Source organism: Amphichorda felina (genome assembly GCF_050947745.1).
Source record: "Amphichorda felina strain 45539 chromosome Unknown scaffold_7, whole genome shotgun sequence".
In the NCBI taxonomy this organism is placed as follows: domain Eukaryota; kingdom Fungi; phylum Ascomycota; class Sordariomycetes; order Hypocreales; family Bionectriaceae; genus Amphichorda; species Amphichorda felina.
The window spans coordinates 559306-580568 of record NW_028145043.1 but is presented as its reverse complement, the minus strand read 5'-3'; the positions used below and the strand labels follow the sequence as shown (position 1 = coordinate 580568).

Genomic DNA, 21263 nt, shown 5'->3' with positions numbered 1-21263 from the left:
CTATGGCGACTTTGACTTGCTGATAGCGCTTCTGCCATATAGATATTAGGTGGCTCTAGGGGGGGTAAATCGCTGCTGCACACTATATGTAGCGTTGGTGAAGCAAAATAGAAGTCTTGTTTCGACTACAGCGTCCCCATATTTCTTATGTTTGGTTTGGTGTTGTTAAGATCTATTCCAATTGTCCATCCGAGGTCATATGGCCATGCATAATTCATATCTAACAAGTTTCGTATCATAGTTAGGCCCGTCTACTCTTTCATCTGCCTGACATTGAGATTGACACGCTTGTTCTTCATCCAGCCCCGCCATTCCTCAAACTCCCCATCCTCTGTCGCCGGCCAATCCCCCAGGTGCTCGGGGCATGTGTCCTTCACCACCTTGGGCACGCCGTGCCACGCATATCGCGACTCTTCGGTCATATAGATGGCGTCTCCCGACCGCAGCCTCAGCAGCAGGTACCCCTTGCCCTCCGCTCCATCCACCTCGGCCTGCGGCGGATCAGGCCCGTCGCGATGGGCCTTGCACGGGGAAATCATGAAGAGCCCGTCGCAGCCGAGGCTCAGGCTGACGAGTCCACGGTTGGCCTCCTCACTGACGTCGCGATGCATCATCATGGTGTCGCCGGGTGAGTAGAAGTTGACAATAGCGGCCTGAGCGAGCGTGGTGGGGAAGAGGGTCTCGAGGAAGGCGGCGAGGTCGGGCGGGAAGGCCGGGGGCTCCTCGTCCGGGTAGACGCGGTTGGTCCAGTCGTACTGGCCTCCCAGAGTGACCCAGTGGAGGCGGCGGCCGAGAACCTGGCGCGGGGTGAGGGGCTTGTGGACGGAGGGGTCCTTGGGGGTGAAGAGGCCGGAGGCGTCGTCGGGGGAAAAAGAGAAGAAGGAGGAGGACGCGGGTGGGTAGGGGATGTTGTAGTGGAGGTTCATGTTACTTGTGTGCTTGGGATTGCTGAGATCGCGGTGTACCATGAGGTCCATGAGCCTGGTCTGTACGACTGGAGGTACCAAGTCGGGTACGATGAGTAGACCTGGTGGTCTTGCATTAGTTGGTGGTGCTAGAGGGGTGACATGGAGATACAGTACCTGGGAGAAGTGGGTGATGTAGGATTGGCACATCGTGGTATACCGGCACACTCGATTCATCCATGCCAACATGAGCAATAGCCTGCTTAATCTGACTCTTTAATATACTCCCTGTGGTCTTGAATCCCGTCTGGGACAAAGGCAGCCTTGGATCATCGACCCGTGGATCTGCGAGGGCTTCCTGGGGACTCAGCCTGGTGAAGCCCTTCCATGCAGCTCTCATCTCATCATCCGGCTGCTCATGGGCATCCAAATCCCCCAATGATACACCCATGGTGATGGTCTGAGTCACTCGATGGTGAGATTCGGGTTCTCACTTGAGGAAGCGGATGTCGGGTAGGTGACGGATTTAATCGTGGCCCCTGTGAGAGGAGATAGTTTTGGCGGGTTCCGGCTCTGAAATGCAGAAATTCAAAATTTCTCTGGGAGACGGCAGGCTGGCTTGTATTTCTTGTCTAGGCGCTGAGATTTATGAGTTGCGGATGAGAAGAGTCCATGGGGGGTTGTTCAACCGCACAGTGCAAAGTGAAAAAGAGGCCAAACCGCCACCAAAAAATTCGCGATGACATAACATCTCGACATCAACGTCAATCTTCCCAACAAGGACTTACCATCAGCCAACCTCACGACACCATTTCATCAAGCTCTTCCGACGAAAGTGGCCTGTTGGAATTAGATAGGCATGCACATGGGCATGAACTACGGCTTTATTTGCTCATAGCCCCCTCAGCTCATGAGGCGTGGAAACATGGCCACGCCCAGTTTGCACGTCTCCATCACCGGGCGCCGAGTCGCACAAGGCTTGGGTAGATGCTCTCCGGTGGCATTTAATCAGAAGATTATTGCTTCGCAGTGTTCGTGCAGAGTTTCAAGGTCTTATTCGCATGCTGCGTCCCCGCAATGGCGCCCTTCGAGCCCTGGGCGGCCGAGTCTTCAAGGTCAACGATCTAACGCCCTCTATTCACCCCCAAAGCTCTCCGCAGTGGCTGCTGGCGGCGAGACCGAGGGAGGAGCCTTGAAAAAGAAGAAAAAGGCCAGGGGCCGCGTCTCAGAAGAATCCCTCGCCCCTCTAGACTTCATCTGCCTCTCTAACACCGACTCTCTCCCGGCCAGCCCGCCCAGGGAGACCAAGGATGAACGACACTCCATGGCCATTTCCGACAAGTTCTTCCGCAGCGGCTATGACTTTCTCTACTCCGCAGACCGCCTCCCCTCTCACCCGACCAACAATATTGTCCCCGAGGTCGTCGTCCTGGGCGCCTCCAACGCCGGTAAGTCGACCTTCCTCAACGGCCTTGTTGGCCGCTCCGACGCCGCGCGCGTGAGCTCCCGCCCCGGGCACACCATCACCATGAACGCCTTTGGCGTCGGCCGCCTGCCCGACATGTCAATGACCACCTCAGCCCTAGCCAAGGGCGCCGCCCCGCCCAAGCACGGCCTCGTCGTGGTGGACACACCGGGCTACGGCTTCCACAGCCGCGCCGGCTGGGGCGACTCCATCTGCCGGTACGTCGAGCGACGGTCGATGCTGCGCGGCGCCGTGGTCCTCATCCCCGCGCAGAAGAACCTGACGGGCATGGACCGGTGGGTGCTGCGGATGCTGGCCGAGCGCAACAAGCGCACCCTCGTCATCCTCACCAAGGCCGACATGGCCGGACGCAACTGGTGGGCCGGGTGCGACATGCTGGCCCGGGAGATCCGCGCCGAGATGCGCAAGCTGGAGAAGGAGCTCGACAATGGCTGGCGCGAGGGCGATGGCTGGGTGCCCGAGATCTACGCCACGGCGGCGGGCTGGGGGCGCAAACGGGGTGTGGGAAGTGCGCCAGGGATGGGAGGGGCGCGGAAGGCCATCCTGGAGCAGCTGGCGGGCTTTACTTTGGACCAGAAACTGGAGACGCGTCCAGAGGAAACCTCGTACGGAGGGGAAACGGTGTCATGGGGTGATATACTGTCATAAATCGATTTTTGACTACTTGGGGCCTTCATGTTGTAAGATCAGAAGAAGGTTGGAATTTTGGATATTATATTATACCCATGTCTCATAATGTACAATGTACATGATAGCTATATTATGGCCTGTAAAATAACAAGCAGACTAATTTCAAACTTGCACCACATATGGTATATGCGGACATGGATTGTAACTCCTGAAGCCATTCAAGCCGATGGTTCGCCCGTTGTCCGCGTCGAGTGGCCTGTATTAGGGCGACTGACTGACTTTATCGACTTTGCCGATTTCCTACTTCCTCTGATATCAAACAGACTCTTTACTCTCTTCAGTCTCGCCCACCTTTCTTTGTCTTTAGCCTCCCTCTCTTTTTCGTCCTCATCCGCTGCATACAAGTCTCCGTTGAGGCCGGGCGTGGACTCGACGTCAGCAGTGTAAGTGGAGGCCCCAGGCGTGCTAGGCGGAGGCTGGCCTGCCTTAGTCGGGGTTGACGGAATACCCGTTCCGTGTCCTGACCAACGTTTACTCTGCGGCCGACCCTCGTACACGCTCCGCAGATGAGCGTCGTTTTCGAGCGTCTTGAGAAGCACCTTCCACCCAGGCTGAGGCTCCTCATCCGTAGCTCGCGCGCCGGATCGTTTCTGAGTCTCGGCATTCTTCCACGGGCAAAAGAAGCGATGTTCGCGGATGGGGTCAAGATAGTCCATCGGAGCGGGGACAATAATCTCCCCATCCTCGCCCACTTCCTTGCTCTTGAACATCCACAGCCCTAGACGTCGCAGGCATGTATGACACGAGGCAGAGTTGGGGACGGCGCCAATGCGCGCATTCGTCAAGCCTTGCCAGCCAAATAGAGCCAGCACAAAAGCCACTCGATTGGGAGCTTCTACTGGCTGGTTGCCGGCATCCTTATTGTCGAAGAAATCGGATGGGAGCTCGGATAGGATATCATCTAGACGGAAATCTTCTGGGAGTCGTAGGTTGAATTCGTATGGGAGGAAAGACTTTCTCGTGCATAGCTCGTCGTATCTTTCCCTCAGCGTCTGGAGTGCCGCTGTTGTGCTGGCGATTTGTAGCCGGAGAAGGGTTTCGTCGCAGCCGCGTTTTCTCCATAGGCAGTCCTCCAGATGAGAGTTGACGATTAACTCGACGTACTTCTCAACGAGTGCATTCTCTGCAAAGCGGTTAGTTTAGAGACCTGGAAATCTCGCAGTATAACTGACCAATCTCGGAAGGCACCAGCACCGACACCTCCTTGCCATCTACCTCCTTCTTATTGAGCTTGACGACCAGCTCCTTATGACATAAAACACACCGCACCGTCTCCTTTCCGTGACACACCCATCCTCTCTTGGCCCACTCAATCTCGCTGACCCTATCTGGCTTCGGCGTCCAGTCTGTTATATCCTGAAATGTCGCCAGTCTCTTCAGCAGCTCGCCTCGATCGCTGGGGCAGAATCGCGCCAGGGGCTTCTCAGCTTCACGCTGCTGTCCCGGTCGCTTTGGAGTCGAGGGAGAAGAAACTATCTTGGATGGGGTAGAAGAAGAGCCACCGAGGGGCATCGAGTTGGATTGGGGGATGCCGAGCCGGCGGCGCTTCTGGAGGAGGGATTCGACGTCGCCGGTTGACTTGGTGGGCGTGCCACTCGAGCCAGGGCGCTTAGCATCGGGAGTCGCTCGTGGAGTCCCCAATCCCTGGAGGAGGGCGTTGAACTTGCGCTTGCTTGCGTGCATCTTCGAGCTTCTTGGGTGTGTATGTTGTTGATGGTGAGGATGGGATCGAGATGCAACAGCAGGTAGTGAGGAAGGGAGCGGAGCCCAAGAAGCTAAACCCAACTTGCCCAAATTTGATCACAGTTATGTGAGCACGGCCATGGGGAGATGAGGTGTCTAAGCCTTGATGAATGAGGAAAAGCCGTGTAGTTGACGTCGAGGTTCGATGGAGCTTGTGTTGTCTGGTTGCTTTGCCTAGGTACGGATACCTAACTAGATCAACGCGGCTCCCTGCACCACGACTCCGGTTCTCCAACCTACGCGGACGTTGGGAACCGATAACACTGATAAGCGCCACAACACCAATCGCCTGTGTGTGGGGCAGTGGACACCCACAGAGCCACTACAGCGGACCCTGAACCTGTCTGAGGCTTGTCGCATGGGCGTGGGCCCACAGAAATTTTTTGACCACGGCGAGCCTTCTCTCCAGCCACTCCTCCCACTTGCGACTCCGACTTTTTTCTTCTACTACACCGATCACTCGTTCGCAAAACGTTGTCCCGGGCAGTTTGTTATCTCTCATCGGTTGAGAGAGCGCTCAATTCCACATTCCTTGATTGACATTTGTATCCCCCATTGGCACATGTCTAGCACGAACAAGGCCACTCCACCCGCTTGGCTCTTCTCCAACAACTCGTCCAACCCATTGACCGCGAAACCCACCACCGACACCATGGCAAAGAAGAAGACCGACGCCACGAAGCCCAAGAAGGCCTCGGCTACCGTGACTTCGGCCCCGCCGAGCCAGCTCCTCGGTCTCGTCGAGGGCTTCCTCTCCCAGCACGCCGCCTCGGCTCACACCGCCTTCAAGAAGCAGGTGGAGAAAAACGGCTGGGAGGTCGCCCCTGCCGCCGGCGCGTCCTCTCTTGTAAGCGTCTTCCAGGAGTGGCAGGGCTCGCAGGGCAAGGCTGCGGGCGATGTGGACATGAAGGACACCACCAGCGATTCGTCCGACTCGGACAGCTCGTCCAGCGACAGCGACAACAAGGCCAAGAAGGCCAAGAAGCCGCCCACCGGCAAGAAGAACCTCAAGCGCAAGGCCCCTAGCTCCTCGAGCTCGTCCTCCTCCGACTCTTCTTCCGACAGCTCCAGCTCCGATTCCGAGTCTGAGGACGATAAGCCCAAGGCGAAGAAGCAGAAGCGCGCTGCTTCGTCTTCCTCGAGCTCCGACTCTTCCTCAAGCTCGTCTGACTCCAGCTCCTCTGAGAGCAGCTCCGAGTCTAGCTCAGACTCCAGCTCGGATTCTAGCTCGGATTCCAGCTCAGACTCTAGCTCAGACTCCAGTTCCGGCTCCAGCTCGGACTCGAGCTCCGATTCCGACAGCGACTCCGAGTCCGAGGTGGACGCCGAGAAGGCGGCCAAGGTGGCGCTTCCCGAGTCCGACTCGGACTCCTCTTCCGACTCTGACTCGTCCTCCTCGTCCTCTGACTCCGACGCGAAGAAGAAGAAGTCCAAGGCCAAGGGCAAGAAGTCCAAGGGCGGCAACGACTCCGCCTCGTCCTCCGTGACGCTCGACAAGGCCTCTCCGGACAGCAACCCCACGACAGCCGTCTCCGCCGCCGACCCCCCGCTGCCCCCGGACCCCGTCGAGCTCAAGAACGGCAAGAAGAAGCAGAACGAGCCCTTCTCGCGCATCTCCAAGGACATCAAGGTGGACCCGCGCTTCGCCTCCAACGCCTACGTCCACGTCGGCTACTCGCAGCGCGCGCACGAGGACCTCATCGTGACCAAGGGCAAGGGCTTCACCAAGGAGAAGAACAAGAAGAAGAAGGGCAGCTTCCGCGGTGGGCAGATTGACATCTCGCATAAGGCAGCCGTGTACTTTTCCGACTAGGATAAGGGATTCGAGGGCGGCTAGACATGCAGAGTAGAAGCAGAGGTGTTAGAAAGCCGGCGTTATGGGTGGGAGGAAAATTGATTTCTTGTTAGGTTCACTTGCTAGGTATTCAAAAGAACTATCCACATCATAGAAAGATCATCTATCCAATGTTGTTTTTTCTTGGCGTATGGACCTTGCCGTCTGATATATATGACTCGGTGTAGTATATGGTACCAATATGAAGATCAAGCGCATCAATGCCGCTCGCCGTGTATCTACAAAAACGCTGCTGGGCATCTCGCCCCATTCCCAAAGCCAATGCGCCATGCTGAAACCAGGAGTGGCTCATTACTGCGTTCATTCATGTCCGTCCTCACCATCCCGTCCCCATACTACAAGGACGACGTGGTTTGGCCCTGGTCGCCCTGGTGCCCAACCTGCGTCGCCGGGGCGCAATTCATGGCCTGGTCGTCATTCCCCTTGTCCCGCCCATTCATGATGGCGTTCTTGCGCTCCACGGCATTCCAACCCCGGTTCCCCTCGCGCGCATTCCTCTCCGCCTCAGCCAGCCACTGCTTCCACTGGTCGGTCCCCGGCGCGGCGCCGCTGATCTGCACCCAGCCGGTGCGCTGGGTCTCGCGGATGGCGTACCACAGGGTGCGGGTGAAGCTGGGGTGTCCCTCGCGCTGGTCGTCCTCGTCGGTGATGACGTCTGCCCCCTGGGCGTCGGGCAGGGTGGCATCCACCCAGGTGTAGCGCGAGAGGTCCCAGAAGTAATGGCGCGGGAGCATGCCCAGCCCCCAGTAGAGGCCGTTGAGGACGATGTAGGAGCCACCGATGAAGACTTGCATGTTCCAGGTGCAGTTGCCGAGGAGGACGACGGTAAGCATGACGAGTACGGTGCCCAAGGCCATGAGCAGGCGGTAGGTGCGGCCCGTGACGTAGTACTGGCACTCGTCGGTGCCCGAGTACAGCTCGCGGGCGACGTCCTCGGTGCAGCGGATGAGGAGAAAGGCGCCCTCGCGGGTGCGAATCATGACGTCGCCCTTGGGGACCTCGTTGGTGTGGCGTCGGGACATGAGGAGCGGGCGCCAGAAGGAGGCGACGCCGACGATGGTGGACACGAAGGAGATGAGTGTGATGGCGATAACAGCGTTCCCGTCCTCCCAGGCGATGGCGCAGGCGACAATAGCGATGCTGAGGAAGAAGGACAGCACGCCCAGGATGTGGACAGGCGAGAAGAGGTGCGCGGGCACGGCAGGACGCTGACCCTTGACAGCCATGGTGGGATGGGAGAGAATGTCCTGGACCGTCTCGCGGGCGGTTTTGCGGCGCTCGATGGGCTTGATATCGTGGTGGTCGTTCCCGGTGGCTGAGGCAGAGGTTTTCCCGTTGCCGCTGGCAGCAAAGTCGCGTACGGCGGGATCTGCGGCAGCGTGGTCATCGTGCTGGGCAATGCTCTCCTCATCCCGCGGAGGGCCAGTAGGTAGACTTTTTCTCCCCTTATCCTTGGACCCAATGCCCAGGGCTCTCATGAACCGGCCGCGCCCTCCACCGCCAGACTTGGCCTTGCGCAGGGCCTGATTATCTTCAGCATGGCATTTGTCCGAGTGCCTGATGTCGAGGACCTTGAAGCCAAAAGCAGGCTGCTCGTCAAGGGGCGTGATAATGTTGGCAAAGAAGCCGACGGATTCTAGCGTGGTGCCGCTGTAGACGCCTGTCATCTTGGCCGAGACCTCAGGAAGCCGAGTGGGACGCGTGGCCTTGAGGAAGACCTGCGGAGCGGGAATGATGCGTGGGAGGACGCATAGCAGCGAGGCCGTGATGGGCTGCGCGTGTTCGATCATGGACTGTTCGCCGATAACGACGAGCAAATTGACCACGTCGAGCGACCAGTCCTCCTTGAGGCTAGGGAACCATTTCCACCCGGCCGTGCCCTGTTCCGACATAATGAGATTGGTTGATATCGAGCGAAATGCCGAGTTGGCAGAAGGCAGTGAGGGCCAGAAGGGGGGAGGGAACAGAGAAAAAAAGGAATCTATGAAGGGGCTCGCGAGATCTAGGCTGGGGAGTTGATACTAGGTAGTTAATTATAGTGCCTAGGTAATTATACTATGCGCCTTACGCATGTCAGCATTTAAGGCCTGCAGGGGATGGCCCATCACATCGCGCGCTTGGTTCGAGGCTCAAGCCTCTGTGCCTAAGCGAGCTGAGCTGAACAAGCCCAAGCGGGGCGGCACGCATGTTCGCGTAAGAGGTTCATTTTTCGGTATGATCAAGGTCAGGGATGGAACAGTGGCCACAGAAGGCGCGTATGGGTATCCATCATCTCGGGTGAGATATCAGGGGATTCTAGGATTGAGTTTGAGAGAGATGGCGGGATTTGAGAACGTTAGAACTTAGACCCCCAAAGGCTGAATCTTGTTTTGCGGGCCGGCCCGTTGGGGCTTTAAAGCTTCCACCTTGAAACTCCCAAGGTCGCAACTGGTATGGGCAGGTTTCAGCGTCGTGAATAGGTACCTACTTTATATATTTAGCAAAGATTGGCAAGAATCCCAACTGGTCGCCCATGTTGCTTCATCTAGACCCTACTATCCCCCGTCTTCCTTCTTATTAGTAGGACGTCTTCACCTACCTAGGGTATCTGGTTCCACCATCTTTCCATGTCCCACCGATACCGCCTCTACGCCGTCATTCGTCATCGTATCTCGGGCAAAAAGAAGAAAAGTAAAAAAAAAAAAAAAAGAAGAGCAAATGAAAACAGGCTCAGTAAGGAACGCTCGTGCCTCACAACCGTGACGTTTACTCCGTCAACTCCTCCACCACGTCTCCGTATGTCTGGACCACCCACACCAGAAACTTCTCCCACTGCTTCTGCCACTGCTCCAGCATGACAGCGCGCTCGCTGTCGTCCAGGCACGCATGCTCAATACTCCAGAGCACCAGCTGCTTCCATCCTGCGAGCCCCATATCTGCCTTGCCGATCATGACTTGGTAGAAGTCGTGCGACAGGGACGAGCTGCTGCACTGTCAGCTTTAGTCTTTGACCGAAACTTGGAGGAAAATATACCGAAACAGGGTCCCATTGTCCGAGCTCACCGTGCAGTGCACGTTATTTGCCAGCAGCTCATACATAGAATGCCCGCTCACCCGTGGCGTCAAGCCTAGGATCTCGTTGGAGATGGGGCAGAGCTCGAGGCACACCCCCTGCGCGCGCATGTGCGCCATCAGGTATGGGTGCTTGGATAGCGCGAAACCGTGGCCTATGCGTCGAGCGCCCAGCAGCAGCGCATCCACGAGGTTGCCATCCGTCTCGCCGCCCATCTCCAGCGTCTCACCGCAGTGGAAGAGGAAGGGAATGTCTAGCTCTGCCGCCGCGCAGTCGCGCTTGAATTGCAGGAACTCGGGGACGAACTGCTTAAGCGGGTGGCCTGCTGCTTCCTCGCCGACCATATCGAAGCCTAGGTCATGTTAGCAGGTCCATCATAAGATCCGGTATCCCCATGTCTGTGTCGGGACCTACCGGCGATCCACTGCGGCCACTTCTTCTTAAACGCAATACATTCATCAAGAGCCGCCTTGACCTTGGCGTTGCTAAATGACCGGGGCGTGCAGTATATGACCTTGAGCCCGCCAAAGAACCTGCCCTGGCTAGCTATGGCAGCCTTGAACCGCTCAACCTCGTCGATGATGATGCCCATGATACCCCAGTTATCAATGGGGCCTGTGCCGTCGTCGAGGTACAGCTGGTTGCTGGTCATAAAGTTGGGCCGGATCTCAGCGTACTGGATGTTATCGCGCATGAAATCCTCAAGGCACAGATGGGTGTACTTGCGATAGGCCGTCTCGTAGTTGAAAAGGCCCTTCATCATCCGTGTCCGCCCATTGAACTTTTCCCACGCCCTGCATACCTATTGTCAGATTTTCAACTCTCCGCGAGATAGTAGGTGAGAAAGTTACCCCGCGGCTGTCTGGTGCAGATTATGTGCCTCGTCCTCATCAAAGACCAGCTTCCCCGTGAGCCACTCGTCCGCTGTCGCCCTGTCATAGTGGTTGGGGAACCACTCAAGGAATTGCGCAAACTTCATCGTTTTCCGGGGCGTATAGTCAGGGGAGAAAAGATCACCTGGGTCCTCATTCTCGATAGCGCGCAGGGAGAACTGAATCTCACAACGGTCGAAATTGATGTAGTTATTCTCTGCGACCAGCGGCAGGTCGCTGGTGATGAACATGCGGTCCATGCCCTTCGCAATATCGAGAAGGACATGGGGTAGCAGGCAGGAATTGAAGTGAATGTGCAGATGTGCGCCCTTGGGCATGTGACGAGCAACGTCGAGCAGCGCCGTCTGGTTGATGAGGTCTACGTTGGAGAGGAAGTGGTCGCCGGCGAAGCGGCGATGGAGCTGGCCGCCGTGGCCCCGTCGGCTGGGGGCAGCCTCGTAGACATTCTTGTGGTCCCGTTGCCTGAGAATCCGGATGATGGAGTCGACGCGCTTCTCGAGAGGCGATGCGCCGTTGTGGCAGCGGTAGTCAAAGTCGAGCGTCTTGTCGCGGGCCATGACATGCCGCCGGAGCTGAAAGTAATCGTCTGGGCCCTCCAATTCAGCCATGGGGTCATTGCTGACTGGGCGCATCCTCTTCAACGGGGGGGAGCCATCGAGGGACGTTATGAAAGTTTCTTGAGCGTCGATGAGACGCTTGGCAGCATCCTTGTCGGCGTTGGAGTCGGGAGCCATGGGGCGCTTCTTGGAACTGGCGACGTCGCCTGGCTTGTATTCCCTGATAAATGACGAGCTATCTGGCTCACAGGCATCGTCGTCCGGGCGAGTCTTGGAGCAGAGGACGCCCATTTAAGCACCAGGCGCAACAGGCAACGCAAGGGCAGCACGTTTGCGTCGACTTTGTTCTTTGTGGGTGGCTATCCGGATATAGGGTATAGCCTCAGTCGTCAATCACTCGGTGACTGTACCCTAGAACCATGGCATGGCAGGGGACAATAGGCAGCGAGGGGGCAGTGAGCAGCGTAGAGAGACGAGAGAGCAACTGAATGCGCACTTATGATGTTTGCAGTTGGTTGCAACTTCACCTGGCGACGTCGGTGACAAAGGCATAGTACCACCACCAAGAGCTGAAGTGGGGTGTGTGGCGGCTGTGCTCCTCCTTCCTTGGGGTGCCAAGGGCCAACCTCATGGGCTTTCCTCTCGGCGTCCTGATGCTGACTGCTGACACCCATCCCAGTAGCCTCGTGAACACCGTCTTCTGCGCTGGCAATTAAGGTAGCCACGTTTTTTAATCGGCAACTGATTAGTGGAATGTCTGCTGCATCTCCTCCAGACCCAACCCCATGGATACCTGTGTCACCTAGTACGAAGTAGAGTGAGTAAGTAGTGGTAATTAGTAGTTTTATGCCATCCGGAACATTGGGATATCAATTCACTTGATCACCTCATATTTGGCGGGAAGCCCTCGCATTTACTGCCCCTGTATGGGTGCGTTTTTCCAGTTCGGACCTTTCTCAAGAACCCTTCACCCCATGCCCCTCAGCCAAAGCCTCGCGGGAAGCCCTGAATGTGACGTGGGGGTGAGGGAGCTCCCAACGCCGGCGCCACTTGGTTTTTAAAAATACCTATGCTAAATAAGGTAGTAATATTAATATTACTATTAGTAGTATAGTAGTATTCAGGTTCCCGAATGATACCGGATAGCTTCACAGCCGAGGCCCATCCTTAGGGCTGGACACAAGACGCCGAATATCAAATCCTCGGTCTCTTGCATGCGACCTCACCGTTGGCTCTGCCTCGTACCCAGTGCATCGCACCAACAGAAGATTCACCGCCTCGCATCGCGCCCCATTTTCCATACCCAATTACTACACTTTTGACAGAAGTATATCCCCTTGATGATGGAGAGTGCTCTAAAGCCCAAGAGTTCAAGCCCAAACATCACAGGTGGCAGGACAAGTCATACAACCAAGCCATGTTGTCACATCCAACACCGGCATGTCAAATCCCAGGGAGACCCGTGGCTGTACCAGTAATGTTTGATAGCCCAATGTAGATGCTCCTCCCTACTTACGTAGTACCAGAAAAACATCAGACATGATCCCGGCCCGTGACAGCCGCCAACATCCCCCGGCTTTGTTCCCGACCCATAACCCAGAACGAACCCAACATGCCCTTCATCTTGACCCGAACCTAACAACGCATAAACACGCAACAACATGAAACACTAAAAGAGTATTTGAGCGCCCAAAGACAGCCAGAAGTATTGGAGAGGAAGCTCTCCACCATTGGTGCAGAACACAGGCCCTCTCGACAGACGCCCTGGAGCAGCCAAGGCAAGCGCGCGGTACAGGCTATGCACACCCCGAGCCAAGCTTAGCTGACCATGTCCATTTCCTCCGTCGAGTTTAATGATCACTTCCATTATAAGGCTCACTGCGAGGCGTTGTTAGAAGTCTGCACATCGCTCTACAGGGGAAGAGGAGGAGTCGAGCAGCTCGAGGAGACAACACGCCCCCTCCACAGGGATGTTCAGGGGATTGGAGCTCTCACGTTCTTCACGGCCTTGGGAGCGCCGGCAACCTTCTTTGCCACCTTGGCAGCAGTTGTCTTGACCTATTTTCCAGGAGAAGTCAGCATCACACCGGCAGGCCATGTCACATCCCAGTATTGCGCAACCATCAAGGTCCCCCACCCAGAGCTTCCGCAGCCCCCTTGGCCGTACACCACCCCCCAAAGTCTCACAGGAAATATTCCCCCAGAGAATCACTTGAAGTGTAATGGCCCTTTCCTTGGACAAGCTGCACATATACTAGAGTCTAGACTTCCAACTCACCTTGCCAACAGTTGACCCCGTCTTCTTCGCGGGAGCCACCTTCTTCTTGGCCACGCCCCCCGGCCCCTTGGCCGTCGACGCAGCCTTGGTCTTGCGCACGCCAGCGGGCTTGGTGCGCTTGATGGTGGGCTGGGTGTCGACGGTCTCGAAGACGCGGGGCTTGGAGTTGCCCGTCTGGGAGCGGGTGCCTTCGCGGACCATGATGGGCGGGTGGGGTTTGTTGTTTTTCCCCTGTTTATTTCCAAGAATGTCAGCTCATGTACAGATGCAGAAGATGATCGCGAAGAAGATAGGGGCCTGTTTAGAGATGCGCAAAGGGGGTGGTGGTGACGCGACAGAGGCGACGGTGTTGGGAGGAGGGTGTGGCCGTGGCGCCTCGCGCCATGGGGAGCGGGGGGCCGCGGGATCGACTTACGGTGGACTGGGAGATTGATAAGGGGCGATGGCGCGGATATTGAGGGGAATCTCTCGTGAGAGGGCAGAGATGGATGAAGAAAAGGAAGAAGAGGCTGGTAGGGACAGAGATGGGGGAGGAGAAGGGGAGGGCTGAGGACGAGGAGGAGGAGCAGAGGGCGAGCGGGTGGGTGGTGGTACCAGCACTGGCACCTGGCATCTCAGACCTGGCACCTGGCCATGGCAGATGGCCAGGTCAGGTCAGGTCAGGTGTGGGAGACCAAAACAAACCCGCCCGTTGCCATCTGGTAGTTCTGGTCCTCTAATCGCTCTCCTTTGCTCTCCTTTGTTGTTGTCTATTCTTCACCAGGCTGTCCCCTGCCGCCTCATCTCTCATCCTCCTCATCTCGACTTTTCGGCTCTGGCTCCCTCCCCTCCCCCCCCTCCTATTGCTGGTGTCGCCGCCTTGCGTAAGCCCTCATCACCAGCTGACAATCGCGCCCTGCCTCTCCATCTTCCGCCTTGTCGCTTCGAGAGCCTCTATTCGCGACGTGGGCGGCAATGCTGCAGTTGGCGTTTTGGATTGGGTCCCGCTTCGCTGATTTGATAAAGCTCCAATTCGAGCTCCTGGAGCTCTGGTGGAGACGGGCGGGCGGCCCCATTTGGGTCATTTCCTCTCCCTCCGCCCACCACTTCATAATGCTACGTTTCTCCCGTCCAGACTCCTTGACGCATCTAGGTATCTAACCCTCTCGCACAACGATGCCATCGCGACTTTAGCTCAATGGGCGCCATCCGAGGCGCATTAGATGTTGCTGCCGCGCCCATAAATCTCGCAATCATGGGCCAATAGCCGCGACTCCTCCATCGCCGGAATTCACGCCAAGCGGCAGCCAGCCGCAGTCGCATATATATCCCCGCGCCCCGAGAGCCAAAAGGGCCAAGTGAAACCATCCTGCGAATACTTTGAGGCTATGAGCCGCCTTTTGACATAAATAGCACTCTTCGCTTCCCCGGACGCTCCCGACTCTCGCCCACGGACCCTCTCTTGACTACGAGTAGACCTGTTGGTGAGACACGTATTACTGCGTACACCTTCATGTGTTTACGAGGCTAAGTATGCGCTTCAATGGGTTCAACAGTCTATACCTAACCACTACTCCAATGCCCTTCCTCATTTGCCACCTTCCCTAATGCTTATTATCCACCCACGTACATTTTGTCAGGTATACAAGCAAGTCTATAAAGCCGCCCTGGGGTTTAATTCCTTTCTGCGTCACTTCGCAATGCCACTCCTCGCCTCCAGCTTCCCAATCGCGAATCGTCAGCTACAAAATCCAGTGAGCCACAGATTAAGCAAAGTAGCTCTTCCACAGCACTCCCTCCAGATCCTCAAGCTGCTCCTGTGTAAAGTACTGTCGAAAGCGTTAGCCTAGGAATCCTCATAGTTGAATAATTATGCATACCTTCTGATCCACGGACCAGCTGTCCTGCCTCGTCTTCTTGAATTCGCTGAGGATCGACTTGGTGGCTTTGCCCACAGTTCCCGGGTCACCCGCCGCTCGCCGAGCAAGAAGGGCCAAGATTTCGGGCATCCACTCAGGAGGTGGCGTGGCGTACGGGAAAGCTTCGATGAGTGCTCCCAGGCCCAGTACAGCCGCGTGTCTCTTGGCAATCTGCTGATGCAGGTTGACAGGCGTCTCTGTCCCAGGTGTCTTGCGTTTGGGTGTAGGATTCTTCCTCAGCTGCTCCTCGAATCGGTTCTTGAGAACCTCAATCATGGGATCCCGGATCGCCCGCGGGGAACAGCGAATCATCCCTGCTAATGTCGTCGAAGCCGTTGTGCGCACCTCGATCTGCGAGTCGCTGAGCATGTCCGAGACCGCCTCAAATAGCTGGACACGCTGTTCCTTCTTGGTCAAGAAGATGCGGCGGAAATAGAGCACCTGCATATTGACGAGGGCCCGCAGGCGGGCGTGCCAGCTCGTCGCATGCTTGCCGATACGGATAAGCCCCTCGATGAAGGCAATGTCGTCCCCGTCACGGAAGGGGATATTGGGTAAATGTCGATAGACGTGATATGCGATTCTCATGAGCTCAGGGTCCTCCTTCACGTCCATCATGTGCAACAGCTGCTGCATGAACGGTTCCGGGAAGAATGGCGTGAGCTGAATGCACTCGTGCGATGACAAGGTGCAGTCAAGCCACATCAGGACAGTCTTAGATCCCGCCGTATACGATGACGGCGTCTGTTGTCCAGGCTCGCGCTCTTGTCTCCACTTCTCAAGTTGGTCAAACACCTCCTTGATGGTAGCCGAAAACTTCTCATCAGGCTTGTAAGGTCGGATCCCAATCGGGGAGGCCTTCTTGTTTTCCTCTAGAAGGGTCGTGACATTTTCAAACGACTCATGGTGACGCGTCTTGTAAATGAAGGAAATGACTCTACCCATTGCTTCACGAACAGCCTTGTAGGGATGGTCAAGGTGAGCGAGGAAGTTCTCGAGAATTGGCTCGACACCTCTGAAATGCCAACCGCCATCAGCTACAACAAACTCCAGCAGCTGGATCTTGGCAGATTCCTTGAACGCCGCGTTTGACGTCATGTCGAGCTTGAAGGCCCTCAGGGCGTCTACAATCTCGTGAGAGCGTCGCGGGTCCCGCGAATCGAGAATCATGTGCAGGCATGTAAGCCAGTACGTAATATTCTCAGGCGTCAGGTCGTCTGACAAGATCCTGAGGAACATGGGTGCTGCAAATTCCCAGACCCGATTCCGTATCTCGGGAGGGTCATCACTGGAGCCTGCAAGGAGGGCTCCCAGGATCTCCGCTGTCGACCGGTGCTGATGTTTGTCTGTCCCGTCACCATAGTTGTCCTTGGTGAGATCCTTGATATCCTCTAGCGTTGCCGCAGTCTTGCCATAGTGCATAAGATCAAAGACGTGCATCAGCAGATAAACGTTGCTCATCCGGAATCTATCAGCACTCGAGTCTCTAGGTTCCTGCTTGAGATAGGCGAAACACTGCTCGAACCATTCCTTGGTCAGGATCTCTCCAATCTGATTTCGCACCGCATTCTCAACCTCGTCGTAGTTGTCAAACGGCAAGGGTTTTGCCCTGTAAGCAGTAAACCTCTTGCCCCAGACAAGCCACCCGGGGTGATCGGTATCCACCATGTACTCGGCTCCCTCTGGTTTCTTGAAAGCGTCCAAGAACTTCTGCGTAAACGCCGCATCGCCCTTTTCGACCTTGACATTGATCCTGTTTCGATCGCCGACCTCTTTTTCCAAAAGGTAGTTACGGTAATCATGCCCATACACGGCACGTACGTCAATGGACTGGAAGACGGACGTAAAGGCCTGGAGATAGTATCCTCGTAGACCCGGGTGAGGATCATTCGTTCCGCGAGCAACAAGATCGACAAACTCGGCAGGTGCCAAGGTATTGAATCGCAGACAGAGGTTGGTAGCAAATATAGAGCACCTAGTGGCAATCTTCCAGTGGGCCCGCTTTGATTTCTCAGTCAGTTCGATCCCAAGCTTGGCTTTGGATTTCTCAACCCTTTCACGACGCTGTACGATGAATTGATGTCTCTTGTCAATGACGGCGGAAACGTCCTCCCGGGGCTTGATGGTGTTGACGAGAAGTTCATCAGTCAGTATAAGCTGGTCGAAGGGCTTGCCGAAGTCGATCAAATGGTATAGCGCCCCTGACCCCAGATTCTGGATGGAAGGCTTGTCTATGCCCGCCGTCTCAATGTACAAGCGCATGGCTTCGGGGGCAAACCTCCAATCCTTGACCAGCGTCCTGAGGAGAGAAGTATACAGGAGGGTGTAGAGACCTCCCTTGATACGATCGTGATCAACCTTATCAATCGCAGTGCGGAGGCCCCCGAGGATGACGGGAATGACAAGTGGTTTGCCTCCGATGAGTGCTTTGAGGGAAGAGTCTTGGGCTCCCTGGGCAACCCTTCGCACATCGGCATACAAAGACAAGCATGACTGGGCCAGGTCAAGCAGAAGGCGCTTATCCAGCTCACTCTTCTGTCTTGACGCAGAATTGTGCTTCATGCGTAGCATTTGATATGCTTCAGCGCGCTTAATGAGAAGCGGGCGTGGGTAGACTTTCCTCAGACCCTTAATCTTGAAGGGCGCAATGTCAGACTTGTAAAGCCTGGAGTGCCTCTCGAACGGGTGTGCTGATCGCTCAACGCCAACATCGGTGATCCAAGTCCTGTACGCACTATACAGAGCAGTAAAGCAGTTGACGTCGTCCTCTGCCTTCTCATTCAAGAATGCGTGAGCTTTAGAGAGAAGATTGCCAATTTCGTCTCGCAGCTGATGGATCTTCCGGTATGCCGGATCTGTGGGCTTAAGGGAGTAGCCAGCCTTGTAACGGAACTGCGGTCGCAATTCTTCATCTTCTGCCACCTCGGCCAAGGGGTCATCGTCCACCATGTCTTGGTCAACGTCGTCCTCCATTTCAATATCAACATCCATATTCGGGTTGGGTTCCTCGCTTGTGTCTCCCGAGGCCCGCTTCGGGTCAAACAAGGTCGCCATACCCGCTGTAATAAGACGAATCTGTTGTGCCATTCTGGAAACTTCATCCGACCATTCTTTGTTCTTCCCCTTCCTGCTTACAGGTGGATTATCGCTCATGAGAAGGTTCAGCTGCTCCGTAGCTGACCTAATCTGAGACTCGAAGAGTTCCACCGCAAAGTCGATTTCAGGGGGAGAGGGTTGATGCCAGCGGATGGTAAGCTCAGAGGGCGGGGTTGTCCGGCCCCAATCACCAATATCCAAACCCCTCTTAATCACCGAGGGCTCATAGAGGGCATGGTCGATGGCATACGTATGCGTCAGGTTGAGAAGGAGATGATGAATGTAGTTTGACACGAGAATGGTGGGCAAACCACGGCACTTCTCTTGCATGTACTCGGCAATTCCGAGCAACTCGTCCTTGTACTTAAGGACTTCCCTCCCCACATGGACAACAGACATGGCCAACATGCTGATGTGCCAGACAAGAGCCCTGTCTCGGGGGAGGTAGTCTGTGCCGGTGGTACGATCCGAGGCAGCATTGTTTTGATCAATCTCGTTGCGAATATTGACCACCAGCATGGGGATGAAGACCTTGAGTGTTTTCTCAGGGTTGACCTTACAAAGAGCATTGAGAATCCACGCCATGGCATCGCGAGCTTGGTGAATAACGTGGCTCGAGACGAAAGTAGCTAGCTTATCCAGAGCAACATCGAAGAGTTCAGGGGACAAGGACGTAAATAGCGGAGAGAGTGCCGCGGGCAGTGCGTTGATAACATTGTCTTCTGGGGTGCCGCCTCTCACATTATTCGCGTCTGGGAGATTCTCAAGAAGAGTGAAGACCTTCCCGAGCAGCGTCATCAGGAATTCTCCAAATCCGGCCGTGGACGACCTGAGGATGTTTGCCTCGTCCTCATCACTAAGTTCCGCATTGTAGTCGATCTGGATGTTTTGACCTTCACGTTCCATGCGGTCCATTTCTCCCTGCACCCATTGCATGGCCAAATTTGTGTCATGGATGTGAGTGCCCTCTTTTGTCAGAGGAACCATTGGGATGCTGTATGCGACGCTCTGGATGAAAGATAGAGTGTACTGGGTCTTGTTCAGGTCATTGGCATCAATCCCTGGGAGGGCCAAGGCTAGCAGCGCTGTGATGTGGCACCGGTAGCCCTTCTGCTTGGACATGACGTTGGCGATCATTTGGAGCCCGTTCAGACTTGAAGATGTTCGATGGACCTCAACTAGCCCCTGCAAGCTAGGGTAGAATCGCTGCAGCGCGCCCGGCAGAACCAGGTCAGGCTCCAAAAACGCCAACCCTTGAAGTGCGGCGTAGTAGTAGTGAGAAGTCCTGCTGCTCTTGGAGAAGATGCCCATGAAGGTAACCTCTTTCAGGGATGCAACAAATCGCTTCTTGAGAGCGTCGTTGAGTTTCCGGTCCTCGGGGATATCAAGCTCGCCGCTCCTCTCTCGATTCCATCTCGACAAGAACGTGTCGGTAAGATAGAGCGTCAGTTGGGCGAGCAAGGTCGTCCAGTTTCCTTGGTTCGAAGGATGGAAGAATGTCTCCGTGCATTCCATTAAGCCCTCCAGACTAGCCATCACGGACTCGTCGCTGTCCAGGCATTGCGGTGAAAGAGAATTGACGATCAAACGGGCCATCATGAACGCAACTGGATGCTTCTTCTTGTCCTTTTCGAGGTACATGCCTGCTCCTGACAGGTAATCCACCGATGAGTAGGGTGAGTTGGACTGCCCCACGGGTATCCCGGTCAGGCGCAGGATTGCTGTAAAGATTAGGTCGGACTGCTCCCTGGTGAAAATGCCATGTGCACCAAAGGGAACATAGTCGCACCGCAGATGATCTCTGGCCATCCGAGCAAACAGGTCGATAACCAACGTATCATACACCTTGGATCTATTCAGGATGGACCAGATATGGAAAACGGTCGGGAAGAGGTCGCCAGGTTGGCATTGCGGTTCGTCTTCGGGTGCTGGGTGGCTGGGTAGTAGGGTGTTGAGCAGACCCATGACAATGTAGGCATTCGGCAACTCGTTGACACTGAAGAAAGGAAGGAACTCGTCTAGCATCTTTCGGCGCTCTCGGGGGTCGAAGTACGTGCAGACGTGGTTGCACAGCTTGAGCAACTGTTTGGCCGACCGACGTCGGCCGCTCTGGTGGGCGGCCACCTCTGATGGTAGCAACCAGGGCTTGATCTCATCCCATAGCGGTTTCCAGTCAAGTACGAGATCTTCTCCAGGTTTCAGATAGTGGTTTTTCCTGTTGGATGTCATGTTAGCGGGTTGGGTCAGGCGGCTGGTAGCTCTGCTAGGGGCTCATGTACCTAGTGAGGGTCAGAACCATGCGCAGAAACCTATCTGATGTTGAATTATCGAGGCCGGGCGTCAAGGCGAGAGAGTAGTAGAGCTTAGCCAGCTTGGCACGCTGCTCTCTTGTCATCTCAAACTTGAGGTTCAGCCATGCCTGCAACTCTCGGGTCCAGTGAAGAGCTCCCGGCGAGAAGTCCTCAGCCTTGATGGCAATATAGAGCTGTTTCAGAATGCCCTGGAGGGCAGCATCGCGCTCAGACTCGGCCTCAACCTCGAAAGGGAGCTGCTGGAAGTAGGCAAATGTGCGCGGGCGGTAGCGTTTGTTGTCATCGTCGTCCGACTTGGGGTAGGGCACGCCGGGGGACGTCGCTCGAGATATGGGCTCGTACGGGGCAAAGTTGGCAAACAGGTGCGCGGCGGAAGAAGCTGAAACACCCGACGAGGCCTGGTGATGGGGTCCGCCATGCTCGTCCATGGTGGCGAGGTTGTCGTGGAGCTCACCCGACGGTCAGGCCGCGCTGAGAAGGATGACGCCGAGAGGGACA

At 55.8% G+C, this 21263-nt stretch overlaps 8 protein-coding genes across 8 annotated transcripts; 2 read left to right on the top strand and 6 right to left on the bottom strand.

Annotated features, from left to right (window-relative positions):
- Window positions 1-251: 251 nt before the first annotated feature.
- Window positions 252-1356, bottom strand: ACO1O0_006982 (uncharacterized protein; the record flags this gene model as incomplete). Its single annotated transcript, XM_083196358.1, has 2 exons — window positions 252-986; window positions 1126-1356. The coding sequence occupies 2 exons, from the start codon at window positions 1354-1356 to the stop codon at window positions 252-254; spliced, it is 966 nt and encodes a 321-aa protein (XP_083047566.1).
- A 474-nt stretch (window positions 1357-1830) lies between these two features.
- On the top strand, window positions 1831-3039 carry ACO1O0_006981 (translation initiation/elongation factor MRX8; the record flags this gene model as incomplete). The annotated part of the gene is made up of 2 exons (XM_083196357.1): window positions 1831-1888; window positions 2066-3039. The coding sequence occupies 2 exons, from the start codon at window positions 1831-1833 to the stop codon at window positions 3037-3039; spliced, it is 1032 nt and encodes a 343-aa protein (XP_083047565.1).
- A 200-nt stretch (window positions 3040-3239) lies between these two features.
- On the bottom strand, window positions 3240-4764 carry ACO1O0_006980 (C3HC zinc finger-like-domain-containing protein; the record flags this gene model as incomplete). The annotated part of the gene is made up of 2 exons (XM_083196356.1): window positions 3240-4204; window positions 4254-4764. 2 exons carry the CDS (start codon window positions 4762-4764, stop codon window positions 3240-3242), a joined length of 1476 nt encoding a protein of 491 aa, XP_083047564.1.
- Window positions 4765-5476: 712 nt separating this feature from the next.
- On the top strand, window positions 5477-6637 carry ACO1O0_006979 (SRP40, C-terminal domain-containing protein; the record flags this gene model as incomplete). The annotated part of the gene is made up of 1 exon (XM_083196355.1): window positions 5477-6637. One exon carries the CDS (start codon window positions 5477-5479, stop codon window positions 6635-6637), a length of 1161 nt encoding a protein of 386 aa, XP_083047563.1.
- Window positions 6638-7014: 377 nt separating this feature from the next.
- ACO1O0_006978 (uncharacterized protein) lies at window positions 7015-8571 on the bottom strand (the record flags this gene model as incomplete). Its single annotated transcript, XM_083196354.1, has 1 exon — window positions 7015-8571. The coding sequence occupies one exon, from the start codon at window positions 8569-8571 to the stop codon at window positions 7015-7017; it is 1557 nt and encodes a 518-aa protein (XP_083047562.1).
- Window positions 8572-9424: 853 nt separating this feature from the next.
- On the bottom strand, window positions 9425-11472 carry ACO1O0_006977 (uncharacterized protein; the record flags this gene model as incomplete). The annotated part of the gene is made up of 4 exons (XM_083196353.1): window positions 9425-9641; window positions 9693-10083; window positions 10146-10525; window positions 10583-11472. 4 exons carry the CDS (start codon window positions 11470-11472, stop codon window positions 9425-9427), a joined length of 1878 nt encoding a protein of 625 aa, XP_083047561.1.
- A 1683-nt stretch (window positions 11473-13155) lies between these two features.
- ACO1O0_006976 (uncharacterized protein) lies at window positions 13156-13660 on the bottom strand (the record flags this gene model as incomplete). Its single annotated transcript, XM_083196352.1, has 2 exons — window positions 13156-13239; window positions 13460-13660. The coding sequence occupies 2 exons, from the start codon at window positions 13658-13660 to the stop codon at window positions 13156-13158; spliced, it is 285 nt and encodes a 94-aa protein (XP_083047560.1).
- Window positions 13661-15204: 1544 nt separating this feature from the next.
- BLM3 (proteasome activator BLM10) lies at window positions 15205-21193 on the bottom strand (the record flags this gene model as incomplete). Its single annotated transcript, XM_083196351.1, has 3 exons — window positions 15205-15267; window positions 15319-20668; window positions 20733-21193. The coding sequence occupies 3 exons, from the start codon at window positions 21191-21193 to the stop codon at window positions 15205-15207; spliced, it is 5874 nt and encodes a 1957-aa protein (XP_083047559.1).
- Window positions 21194-21263: the final 70 nt, after the last annotated feature.